This window comes from Onthophagus taurus, chromosome 6, assembly GCF_036711975.1.
Source record: "Onthophagus taurus isolate NC chromosome 6, IU_Otau_3.0, whole genome shotgun sequence".
Taxonomy (NCBI): domain Eukaryota; kingdom Metazoa; phylum Arthropoda; class Insecta; order Coleoptera; family Scarabaeidae; genus Onthophagus; species Onthophagus taurus.
In genome coordinates, this window is record NC_091971.1 from 9,432,918 (window position 1) to 9,446,786 (window position 13,869).

At 30.0% G+C, this 13,869-nt stretch overlaps 1 protein-coding gene across 3 annotated transcripts in view; it reads left to right on the top strand.

Annotated features, from left to right (window-relative positions):
- LOC111427738 (Schwannomin interacting protein 1) overlaps positions 1-13,701 on the top strand; it is a 92,897-nt gene extending 79,196 nt beyond the window's left edge. For all 3 annotated transcript variants that reach the window (XM_071196351.1, XM_023062997.2, XM_023062996.2), the window contains 4 exons: positions 8,807-8,918; positions 8,977-9,290; positions 12,057-12,331; positions 12,393-13,701. In XM_071196351.1, coding sequence (XP_071052452.1) covers positions 8,807-8,918; positions 8,977-9,290; positions 12,057-12,331; positions 12,393-12,549 — 858 coding nt within the window. In that variant the 3' untranslated portion in view covers positions 12,550-13,701. The remainder of the gene's footprint in view (positions 1-8,806; positions 8,919-8,976; positions 9,291-12,056; positions 12,332-12,392) is intronic.
- Positions 13,702-13,869: the final 168 nt, after the last annotated feature.

The window sequence follows — 13,869 nt, forward strand, 5'->3', positions numbered from 1 at the left end:
AAATTTATCTTATTGAACGAATAAATCGGTGTGCAAAAAATAAAAACTATCTCTCATATAAAACTTATCTGGTTGCAATCATTCGCAGCGATATATATTTTTCTTTGTTAAAAGAAAACTTTCCTTCATCTCTCAACAATAAGAAAACTTTTTAGAAACTTTCCAGTTTCAACCGACACCCACCGCTGAAGCCTTATTTAACAAACTTGTATTAACTTGAAAAAAAAGTTATGCGATAACTTTTTACACGTCACCCATAATCACACCGTTCTTATCGAATTCCAAATATTAAGTAAAATAAAAATTTCAATTAAAACCAATCTATTTTCGTGTAAACTGTAAAAACCGCACCCACATTATCGAAAATAGACTGTGACAGGCTGCTAATTGCAGTTCGTTTTCAGAGGTCGAATCACAACGATAAAAAAAATGGAAAAAAATAACCATATCTCTTTTAACTTCAACTATGACCTACTAAATATCAAATAATGGCCATCTGGTAAACGGTTACATTCGATATCCACGTGCTGTAATCTCTTTTCCAGACAGAGAGTAAATTGTGCAGCGAACGGAAAAAAAATCTTTTCGAAGAGGTTGTAGGGAGTTACTCTGAATGATACTGGAGTGTTGATGAAACTGAATTATAAACGACGATGAAACGTTTTAGAGGTCAGATCTATGCGTATGTGAACCGAGCGCAAACTTATTTCGTAAAGTGACGTCATTGTGATCTTATTCACCAATTTCCGCGAGGTACGCTTGGGGTTTTTCAGTGATGTACTGTTTCTAGTCAACAACAGAGTTATTTAAAGAATATTTTTTCTTTTGTGATATTACGTATTTGTGAGTTTTAAGATTAAAATGGATTTTAAAAATAAGGAGTCTTTAAAAAATAAGGTAAGAAAAAATAAATTTTTTAAATTTTCTTTTAAAGACTCCGTACGATTCCATACAGTAATTCAATAGAGCTGGTTTCATTAAACATAAGGAAGGTCAGGAACTCCCTTGACCTTTACTTGAGTATCAATTATAACGTTTTGACAATCAAAAAGATTAACCTTAACTAGTTGTGTGGGGTCAAATAAGTCCTAGTGAGTATTAACCTGTAGCGCACCTCCAACCCTCACTAATATAAGCATGCATGTATTGCATATTACCCACTTGGGATCTACTTGTGCCATAAGTCTGGTTAAATGAATACTTGAGCTTGGTATGGTATATACTGTGCATTCGGGCCTATTTGACCCCAAGCAACTAATTACAGGTTAATTAAACTATGAAATACATTGTTCTAAGAGGAACCCCGTTGCTCGTCTTAATCAAAGTATTAATACTGCTTTAACTCAATTGATTTTATTAAGAAGTAAATAGTCTTAGAATACTGTTTGCAGAAGTATAGCTTTATGTATCCACTCTATAATTAATAAGATTCCAACAATGTATTATATACATAAAAAGTATTACACATTAGTCATATTTGATATATATAGTGAGGTGGTTAACCTATTGGTGACTAACAAACATGGCGAAACATTACTCGCAATAAGACAATACATATTGAATTGTACTGCGTGTAATCAGTTGTGGTGAGCCATTCAAAACAATTGGGAGCAATTACTTGCTATTAGGCTTTCAGTTCATTGTTTTTAGTTGACTTTTTAAATGTATGACGTTATTAAACTTTATATATAGAATATTAACATAAATATACTAAATATACATGCCATTTGCTACAAAGATACGTAACACTTTGCATAAAAAGTGTTTTTTTCTAAAAAACATTGTTTTGTAGAATTTGTGGCTACAATTTTACACCACCCACGTTACTCTAACCACTATTATACACGTTTTCATATTTTATGAATCATCTAATAAGGTATTATTCAAATACCTGTCAAGCTAATTTCAAATAATTGAGAATAACTTCATTTTAAACATAGTTTAATCTTTCGCTAAGAAAAGAGATAGAATACAACTTTACAAATTGAAACTTGTTCATGAATGACTTAAGCTTATCAACAACAGAAAAGTGAGATGTACGTTTACATCGTAAACTTAGAAACACATGTTTAGAAATTACGATAACAAATCAATAACTACCATGTTTCCCAATCATTACGCATGCTCCATTTGAGCATATACGCACCTCATCTAATATAAGCCATGCTTTACAATCAGATTGTTGACAGTGGTAAATATATCGACCAATATGCTAGAGATAAGGTGCCCACAAAATGAAAATTCTTCCTTTATTTGATATGATCCTAACATCAATTTTATTCTACGACGCACAGTCTTATTAGAAAGTGAGGCAGACTCTAACCGTTTAACTTAATTTTTTCCGAAAGCACAATAGTTCGCAATTCTTACAAGGTGATACAAGCTTTTCCCAGATAATTTGGTCCTTTCCATATTTAGGTGTTCTGAAACTCAAAAAAAACAGCTTTATGTGTACTCTCGCAGCTTCTGGAACGAAGTTACTTTTTTGGCTCTTTTTAAGCTTCAAGTTCCTTTTTTAACAAATTCTAATGGTTTTTCCAAGAAGATATTTTTCATAGATTTGTTCCAGAAATACATACTATTCAATAAAACATATAAAATGCAGACGAATCAGAAGTTCGATAAGTAAGATCTTCTAGTAGTGGAAGAAAATGAAGTTGTAATACTATAAACTAAGTTGTGTATAATCAAAATCAAGTTGTTATGAAGTAGAACCAATTTGAAGTGATGTCAGAAAAGAGCAAAGATACAACCTTTGCTTTATTAAATCATCTTAGGTTGATCTTAGATTCAATCCACTATTTTATAACTTGCAACATAACGAAAAGTGAATACCATTTACGAAAATTGTTGGCTATTCAACCTGACCCAGATGTTCAGCTGCAGATACAGGAAAATATGCATTACCTTTTTGACATAAAGGACTTTAAACATAAAAAAAATCTTAGAGATACCATATCTAAGCTCGGCTTTCAAAGTGTGACGTAGTATTAAAGTATCAAAAAGATTATCTTCCATTTACTTGAAATATGAAAAACCTCTAGATGGACCCAAACCACTTCGCATTGAAAACTTTCAAAAGTACTTCCTAAAAGAAATCCAGACGACAACGTTATAAGTCTACTTGTTTTAGTAACAATTTGTTACAAACGAGCTATAATCACCTGACCATGTTAGAAACATAACATAACCGTGTTTTGAAGATAAATAGAATGTCAAAATTGTACGTTACAGCTTTACAAAGCTCTATGCGTTCAGTTGGTGAAAGAAGTATGATCTGAGTATTCCAAAAACTCAGAAAATACTCATTTTCATCTCATAGATTACCTGAGTTAACAAACTATCGTTACCGAATTATTCGAATCCATTTACACACCAGGAAGGAGAGAGTAAGTTGTACAGTTTCGACACATTGAACTTTTCAATACTTCAGGATGCGGTACGATTGGCGCAACATCGAATACTGCAAGATAATCAATGACAGTTGTGCAAGAGTTGGTGGATAATTGTGTTGGCTAATAACACTGAATGATTTAAATCACAGAATTCAAGATGAACAAAATGTTTTTTTGTTACTGAATGTTTGAAAAATGATTTTTATATATTTAAATTAATATTTGTTAAGTTTTGGCAGAAACATTTTTAATTTAGAGCTAACTTAATTGCCGTCTACAATATGCATAAAGTATAATATCCATAAAGTTTTTTCATACGAAGAAAATAATATAAACAAATTACACAGCACGTAAAGTACTCCTTCTTGATGTTGACTTTCTTTGCGAACATTCTTCATTCGAAATGTCATATTCTTTTCGCTTTTCTTGCACTTTTACTTCAGGTATTTTATTCGTAGGATCCTTCCCACTAAGAATTTGCCTTTTCATCTCCATAATATTATTTTCTTTTTGCTTATTATACTCGTACAGTAATTTTCTAATTTTTTCATCATCAATTGATTGCCGTGACAAACCAATACCAACAGGAACCGGATTCGGAGGGATTTTTAACGAAGCATCTTTAAGTTGAGGTTCTTTTTTAATATTCACCGGGGTCGTTTTGATTTTTCTCAAATCTCGATAATAAGGTAATTGTAACCTATCTATCCATATATCTTTACATTTATGCGGTTCGCTTGATGTGCACATCTTAAATCGTTTCTTATGCAGTTTTGAAATTTCTTCTTGTTTCAGCAGCGGAATTGCTGGTTTTCTCAGAAACTCCTCATACATTCTCACTGCTCGAACTGCTAATTTCTTGATATAAACCGGGATTCTTAAGATGTTTAGTAGGAGAGACGACATTTCAAGAATTTTGTGTCAATATGACAAATTAAAAAATTGTTATTACTTTGTTGATCATTTTTAATCACAATAAAAGTTTAGGTTGTCGTAGATGATATTATCTTTCGCAAAACACGATTAAGATTTACTTCGAATCAAAAATTATTATATAAAATTTTTAATTTAAAAAACAATAAAATAAAATAAAACGTGTTATAATCACCTCGCATGTTTTTATGATAACATAAAAACCGGGTGATAATTCCGGCTTCTTTACCTAAATACAATATGTAAAAGCATAAGCGCAAAAGCATAATTAAACGATTAACCGATATCTTATCAGAAAAGGTTTTGATAAAAATATCCACAGCTAACACCACATTCCCAACGCACTGTGCAACACATAAACAATCAACACGTTTTTCGTTATATTTATAGCAAAAAGTACAAGAAAAGTTTGAAAGTTTAACGTGAAGTGATTTAAAAAAAATGATGCGTGAATACATTTTAGATGATAAAAACCCAGAACATCAAAATTTAAAGTTAACCCCAATGTTTTCAGATTTATTTATGGTAAACCTTTTTTCATCCTCAATTAATAATAATTACCCTATTCTATGTAAATGAAAACGAAACCAACTTTCTAAAAAAACACAATTCTATTATGTATCACATTAGAAAATTCTGCAACAAACCTCGATTCTGTGTTCTGGTCTGAGGAACACAGTATGAATCATCGTTTTCTGCTGTACTTCGCGTTGTGGTGTATTTTTCGCCACGTCTAGCGGTAAAAAAATTTTTTCTCTTTTTAACAAAACACAAAAAAAAATCATCAAAATACAGTAGTTAGTACAGTTAACTTCTTCCTGTCTCAAGACTGACGCGGTCGTTAGCTTTCGTTCTTCGTTAATGGTTAGTTGGTTCGCGTTGTTTATTCCGATAACGTTGTCTATGGTGTTTCCGTTTTGAAATTGATAAAATAATGTCCACGTTGAAACGAAAACGACATTACAAGAAGGATACTTGTTATTTAAAAGATTTGTATACTTTAACTTTTGATAATCATGAATCGTTGGAAAGTTTAGGAGAAATCGTAAGTAAATTAACAATTTATTTTTGTTTTAATATAATTAATTATAAATCAATTAAATTTTTGAAAATCTTTATTTGTAAGTCGTAGATAATGATTTTAATAGAGTTAAAGTTCAGATATAGTTATCATATGAACGGTTGTCCATTATTGTAGAGTATTTTTTCTGCAATTTTTTGTGGATCATCTCATTAGACTAATATTTAAATAAAGGCAGAATTGAAAAAGATTTAAAGGTGAAGAGTCTAAACGAAAATAATGAGGTTAGCCAATCTGGAAGTTCAAAAATCAATTGTATCATCATTATAAAGAAGAATCTTACATACGGTATAATTTTATCATAAATTAAATGAAACTCACAGGATTAGAAAAAGAATAACACAAGAAAGCTATGCCAATCAAGTGGACGTTCTTAGCAATCTTCCAGCCCTCCTCTTTTATGTCCAGTATCTTTCTTGCTTTTACAGTCTCTTTCCAGTCTTCCTTCCGTTTTTCAAGTCTCTGTTCAAGTTCTTCTATTACCAGTCTCTTTCTAGTGTAGTTCTTGTCCTTTCTCGCCTTTACAGTGTTTTTCCGTTCTTTCTCCATTCTCTCTCCTTTCTGCCCAGCCTCCTTCGTGTATTTCCAATCTATATTCAGTGTTCTCTCCTCGTTCTACACTAAGTTCAATCTCTTTCTAGTATTACCATCCTCTTGCCAGTTTATTTCCCCTCTATTTACTCCCTTTCTTGCCTAAACAGCATCTTTCCAACCTCTTATCATAGTTAGCAGTCTCCTTTCCTCTTACTAATTTCCTGTCTATGTTAGTTTTTTATCAGGTTTCGTGTTTTCTCCAGCCTACCTTCTTCCAGCTATCTCTGCTTCCTGTGTTAGACTTTTGCATCTATTAACAGTCTTCTTCTGGTTTGTCTAGTATTATTCTTGCCTCCAGAGTCTTTTTCCACTTCACCCCCTCTTCTCTGCCCAGCCTTTTTCTACTGTTTCTAGTCTTTCTGCTTTTACAAGTTTCCTTCTTGGGTTTTTCAGTTTTTGTTCAATTCCTTTCTTCTATCGCCATTTTCGGGCATGATCATGCAAAGCAGAATGAAAAGATCACTCTTTATGGATATTATTCATCATTAAAGTACCCGGCATATTTTATAAATCGCACTTAACCCAACGAAACGGAAAATTTTAAAAATTACGGATCAGATAAAAAATAGATAAAATTTCTTCGATGATCCATGCAAGGATGATAAAGCTGATCCCTCCTCCCACTCTGAGGGTAAATCACGAATAATTTTTAAATTTTACATGGAAACATTCTTAATTCGAAGGAATTTAAATTTGACGGCTGGTGTTATTAGAATTCAAAAGCAATGTTTTAATAGACGCACGGCATAACCCGGAAGTTTCTAGTTTTAATTTAATTTCTGGAAAAATTCGTGTTGTCGAATATTCGAATAATCAAATTACACTTGACGCGCTGTCGAGATCTGTACAAGTATGTCGCTACTAATCGATAAGTGCATCAAACTGGTCACCACTTCAAACATTTAATTTAATTGAGTGGTAAATAACAAGGTTATGCAGCGAAAACAAAAACTATTTATTATATAGCGTTGATTTCTAACTACAATTAAAAAGTTCCATTTCAAATTTAAAAGTTGTCCCACGCCCATGACAAAACCAACTTTGCAAAAATTGAAAGAGGCCAAAAGTCTCATTTGTCTGTACAAATCTCTTCACTCATCTCCTTGTCTTGTCTTTCTAGTTTTGTTTAATCTCTTTCTAATTGCCAATTTCTTTTTTTCTTTCCAATCTCTGCTCAGTTTCTGTTACGAATCCCCTTCCAGACTCTCTCTTGCTTAAAAGAACATGGGACGGTTTCTATGCTAAATTTAGTCCCTTTCTACTATTATTAATTTTCTGCTAGACTTTCTATTTTCTGTTTTGTAGCTTTCGTATTTATCCAGCCTTTTTCCACCTCTGTGTTGTCTTTTTCTTTTCTAATGAGTTTCTTCTATATCGTATCTTCGTATCTTCCAATCGAGCATGTTTGGGAGCTTTTGGAACGAAAGATGCGTAAATCACAGTTGCGAAAACACTGAAATCTGCGTTAGTCGTATCTTGAGCTGAAATAACAGCAAAAAGACAACAAACTTAGTTGCTTCAATGCCACGACGCTTGCGTGCTGTTATAGAAGCTCACATGTATTTATTTTGAGTTAAAAACTACTGTGTATGTATACTTTTGTCCTATTAATTTTTGTATTATTTTTTTAAATTAGCTGTTGTAGTAGCTGTTGAGCGATTTGTGTTTTGTTCTTTTTTGTAATATATAAGTATCTCTAATCACACTGTAATATTAATTTTTTGTTATCTTATTGCGTTGTACAAGAACCTCATAATTCAATGCTGTATGTAGACTTTTGTCCGCCACTGTAGGTATTAAACCAAAATCACATTGTATAATTGATTGTTTATAATTCTCTAATACAATAATTGGTATTAAAGTTTCTATGGCATAATCAATTATTATTATCTTAATAACTTTTTTTTTATTATTAATTAACTTTATATTCAATATCATTACGCTAACTTCACATCAACAAACTTTCTTTTTAGGTTAAATTTTGACATTTAACATAACCATTTAAATAAATTTAGGTTATCTTAACTTTTAAAATAATAATTTTTAACTTTTTTTAATAAATAATTCTATCAAATCTTTTTTATTTATTTAATTTTACATCAGACAACCAAACAAGCTTTTGGCCCGCATTCACATTTCAAGAGAAGGGACAGGTGTTTCAAAAATAATCCCTTCTCACTCCTCACTATAGACTTCCGATACTTTTACCTTGTTTACCTTAAAGACCTCACGTGCGCTTAACGTTTTCACTCCTTACAACTCACAAAAGTGACCTTTGTTTATTTATTTATATTTTTTAACTGATACCACCGTGAGTTTCGTTCTCGTTTTCGTCACGTTTTAAATATCACCGAGTAGTGTTAAGTGAGACAACGTTTCAACGCATCAATCACGGTTTTTTTAAACTATCAAAGAAAAATTATTTAAAAAAATGTTTGAAGATTTGTTTACTTCTTTAAAAAAACAATCGAAAAAGTTTACTTTGAATTTTGGCGGGTTAAAACAAAAATTAAGTAACAAAGATGCGAAATGTCATTTTATTGTAACGACAAAAAAGAGAAAGGAGAAGGAGTTTGAGTACCTTGAAAACGACTTCTTGTCACCGAGGGCTTGTTCTTTGAATTTTAACGATAACAATTCGGTTAACATAAATATGGAATGGGTGCCGTTTGTGCCACCTTCTTTGGATGAACATAACATTTTAGATAGATTCATGAAAGTTATTACTATTAATGATGATGATGAAGTAATAAATATTTTCTTTTATGATTTTAAAATAATTCGCGTTTTTTTAAACTTTCAGAGAAGAACTGATCGAGAGGAGATTCGTCGAAGGCTTGCAATGGGATCGGAAGATGAGTATTATAATGATAGGCCGGGAAGAAAACCCAGCTTACAATCTCGTTTACAAAGTGGTAATAATTAAACTAGTGTAATTAACTTTAATAACTCATCAAATTGTGTTATTTATAGGTATGAACCTTCAAATTTGTTTTATGAACGATACTATGTCAGATACAGAGAGTCCAAGTTCTGATTCTGAGTGTACGATGACGAATCCTAAACAACAAAAATCAAAAACGATTATTAATGCGAATCAAAACGTTGATGAGGAGAAAATTCCACCTCCAATAAGACCAGCAACTCTTTCAATTGGTCAACCTTTACTTCAACCCATCACCCAACCTATGACAGAAACTGATTTTTTTGCTCGACAGGCTCGGTTACAAACTGAGGCTAGAATGGCTTTGGCTCAAGCTAAAGAAATGGCTCGAATGCAAATGGAGGTAACTAAATTTAATTAAAAAATCATCAAGAAATTAACCCATTATTGGACAAGAGTTGAAAAAATTTACCTTTCAATATTTTTTTTATTAAAATGCATATCTGGACCTCAGAACCAAAGAGTATTAAGTGACACTTTTTAAATTTTACAGTAAGATTTTGAATAATGATGTTTTCAAACCAATTACTCTTGTAATGGGAGAGCTTGGGTTATTATTTTCCCAGTTATAATTTTGGAAGATAACTAAAGCTGATAATAACCAACCTATCTTATTATCTTGTTACTTAATACTCTATTTTGTGAGTTAACACTGTTTAGCTCCTACTCATTTATAGATATGTGGGACTTGATACTTAATTATTGTTAAAAACCCATGGTAGAACAATGCAAATTTGTAGAACAAAAACTAATTCATATCATTTATAAGTAATTAGTAAAGAGTAACAAAAGGCAAAAAACACTAAAAATATAAAGAAAGATTGTAAAAACTATCAATCTTAAAGGTCAAGTAACAAACAATTAAAATAAAAATCATTGCATTTTTGGGTCGTCTTTCTTGAGGTTACCATGTGGAAGATTTGTAAAGTATTCATGGAATCTTTTAGGTACCCATGTTAGTGATTTTTGCAAATCATTATACTTTTTAGTTGAGATAGGTTTTAGTGTCTCTCTTAATTTTTTCAGCAGCAATAAGTTAACATTGGGAATAATTTCCTTAGAATTAACAGTACTTTTCTCTTTGCGTCTCTTCTCTTTTAGTGGCTCTATTGAAATCAACTTGTTTAAAATTTTCTTGATTCAAATCTGTTTTAAAATATGATACTCCAGGTTTTTCTCTTAAAAATTTCACAAGAACCACCTTAGATATGAAAAAGTTTTGATTATTTATAGTTTTTTTATTATTGTAAAAGTAAGTCCGTTTTAAAAAATAACTTTTAGTTTTTGAGAAAACAATATTTGAAGTTTTGATAAAATTTTCGATATTGCAATTTTCATCGATAGTTTTCAAAATTCGCTATAAAATTAATTTCTTGAAGGATCCTTGTGGAAATCACCAATTATTAATTAAAGTATCATCTTTTCAATGCAACAAGCCGTTTTGAAAAATCACTTTCAGTTCTTGAGTCATAAATTATTGAAATGACAGAAAATTTTTTCGATTTTTGCAATTTTCGCCTATTAAGTTTTAAAAATTCGTATAAAATCCAGTTCTTGGAATATCAGTATGAAAATTTCCCAAAGTGTTAATAAAAGTGTCTTCTTTGCAATGAGCTAACCCGTTTTGAAAAATAGCTTTTAGTTTTTGAGAAAATAATATTTGAAGTTTTGATAAAGTTTCGATATTGCAATTTTCATCTATAGTTTTCAAAATTCACTATAAAATTAATTTCTTGAAGGATCCTTGTGGAAATATCACCAATTATTAATTAAAGTATCCTCTTTTTAATGCAACAAGCCGTTTTGAAAAATCGCTTTTAGTTTTTGAGAAAAAAAATTTTGAAATGATCGCCAATTTTTCGAATTTTACAAAATTTGCCGATTAAGTTTTAAAAATTCCTATAAAATCCATTTCTTGGAATATGAGTATGAAAATTTACCAAAATGTTAATAAAAGCGTCCTCTTTCCAATGAACCAATCCGTTTTGAAAAATAACTTTTAGTTTTTGAGAAAACAATATTTGAAGTTTTGATAAGATTTCGATATTGCAATTTTCATCGATAGTTTTCAAAATTCGCTATAAAATTAATTTCTTGAGGGATCCTTGTGGAAATATCCGGTATCCGACTTTTCGCAAAATCATTATCCGTTCACCACTAGTATTTATGTTCTATACATTTTAGGGAAAGCTTCAGCAAAAGAATCAAAAGATAGCACGTAATCATCTGATGATTTCTATTTTGTGATGGTCAGTTATCGCTTCAATTTTTTCCATAGACTCTTTTACATTTAAATTAATGTATTTTAGAATACATGAAGGCATTTCATTTCCACCTCGTCCACCTATAGATTCATCCCAGGTGAAGCAATATCCTATTTTCTCTGTTGCATCATAGTTTTAAAGAATAGAAACTCTGAGCATTCGTTAATAGAGGAGTGGGTAAGCATTTTTGTGAATCTACCGACAATATTTTGGTGTTCTTCTCGGTTTTGTAAGCCTCTATCCTGTTGCTTTAATTTATACCGATTATCTGCATCAAGAAAATGTGTGTCGTAGTTAGTTTGTAGTAATACACGACATTCTTCCAAAGACGCAGATTCTTTGAGTTTGATAACATATCCATCACAGATCATCTCTAATTGGAGAATAATAGCAACGTCAATTTCATCATCAGTAATATTTTCCACTTCCTGTAAGGTTAGGGGCCTTTTAGAATCATTTTCCAACATATTTTCACACATTTTGAAGTTAGGAAAACGAAATCGGTATTTATTTAGATCTTTGTCAAATGTATTTACTATTTTATAACAATTGTTAAAAGTTGGGGTAGGAAATTTTCTTTTAGTTTGCAACAAGGGGGTTTTTACTAGAAACTTTTTTTTTAGAAAAATTAAATTTACATCAATATGAACCTAAAAGATAATAGGTAGTTTATAATAGATGCGACAAAATTCAAAAATTGTTAGTGCAGAACACCTAAAAATCACCAAAATTTACATTTTTTTTTTATATTATTTATTATTATATTAAACTTCATAGTTTATTTGAATTACCACCAAATAATTGAAACTCTAAAGTACCAGCAATTAATTTTTTCCTACTTATAGATTGAGAGGCAAAAACAAAAAAAGAGTCCCATAACGGAAATGGTTCGTCATAGTTTAGAAAAGGTTGGAATTCCATTTCCAGAAGATCGAAGAAGATTGTCAAGACAAATTTTAACCGAAATGAACGTGGCTCAATTACAAGTAATCGTAAACGATTTACATACTCAAATTGAGACCCTAAACGAAAACTTGGTTAAGTTTTTAATGGAAAGAGATGATTTGCACATGGAACAAGATTCCATGTTGGTTGATATTGAGGATTTAACCAGATATTTGTAAGTTAATAAAAATAAATTGCTTGATTACATATTTTTTTAATAAATTTTTGTTTTTTAGGGGTGCTAAAGAGCAATCATTAAAAGATCAAAACCAATCAACAATACAAAATAATAATATCCCACCTCCATCGCCGGCTCCATCTTCTCCATTAGCGGCTTTAAATAGTAGCATGAAACCACATCTACATAGGATAGCTAGTTTAGTAAAAAAATAAATAATTCCAAAAAAAATCATTAATCAATTAACATTAATGTTGAATGTATATAATTATTTTATTTGTTTCGTTATAAGTTTTTGATACTCTTCGTTATTTATTTCATTTCATTTCATCTACTTTTAATGTTAATTTAAAAAAGAAAACAATATGTCATTATTCATAAATTTTATGATATAAAAATGAAATTGCGAGAAAAAATTAATTAAAAAAAATAATTAAAACATTAAATATAAAAAAAAATGAATGTTATCATCCAACTTTGCCGTGTTGTGCTCAATAAATTTCAAATTTACATATCACAATAGCTTGATTTAGAAAAGAAAATTGTGAATGTAAAGAAAAATTAATGATTGTGTGGATTGTCTTTTAATATTGTAGACAATTCTTTAAAAAAAAGTAATCATGCGAATCATAACTAACGTTTTTAAGTTTTTGATTTTGAATCATGATGACTCATTAAGTGGTATCCTTGTAAATAGTACTCAAAATAATTATTGTACACTATTTATGATTATAAAAAAACCTAATTTTTAATCAAACCCTTATTTTTCGGTATCCATTATTAAAAAGATGTAATTTTATAATAGTATTTTTTGCCATGTGTAGATACAAAAAAAAATAATAGGTATTTATTCGCTTAAAATAAACATTTAGAAATTCTTAAACCGAAAAAATTAAAAAAATAGAAAGAAAATTAATAAAAAAAAAAATTTGGGCGTTATTCATTAATACATATAAAAATTGTATTATAGTTGTGTATAGAAACCATAAAAATTCAAATTGTAAAACTATATCATCAATGCTAATTAATCTTAAATCATATTTTATTACAAAGTGTTTTTGTGATTTCTAAAACACATATTTGTGCCATTTAATTTTTGTACTTTTATTTTAAATGTTCCTGATTTCGATTAGTTTCTTTTTTAAGATTTAGACGATGTTTCTGAAGTAATCTCAATGAATTTTCCGTTAAGACTGCACTTTCCCAAAGATTTAAATGAAAAAAAAATATTAATCCTAAACCTCTCTTTTATATTTATTCTCATGAAAAAACCGTATTTATTGTGTATAAGTGAAAGAATCACTTGTGAAATTAAGAAAAAATGGAACGCTTAATTATAATAAAGAAAAATCTTACATGCTGTAAAATTTATTTTTTTTTAATCTTTGAAAAAAGTTTACCCAGCTTTACGTAGTAAAGTATCCATCATGTGAATGCTCATTGTAACATTAATAATAATAATATATTTATTGAGCTTTCAAATGTTTTGCAAAATAAGTTGAACAGACAAAACACCCTCAAAGTTAAATGTTTTT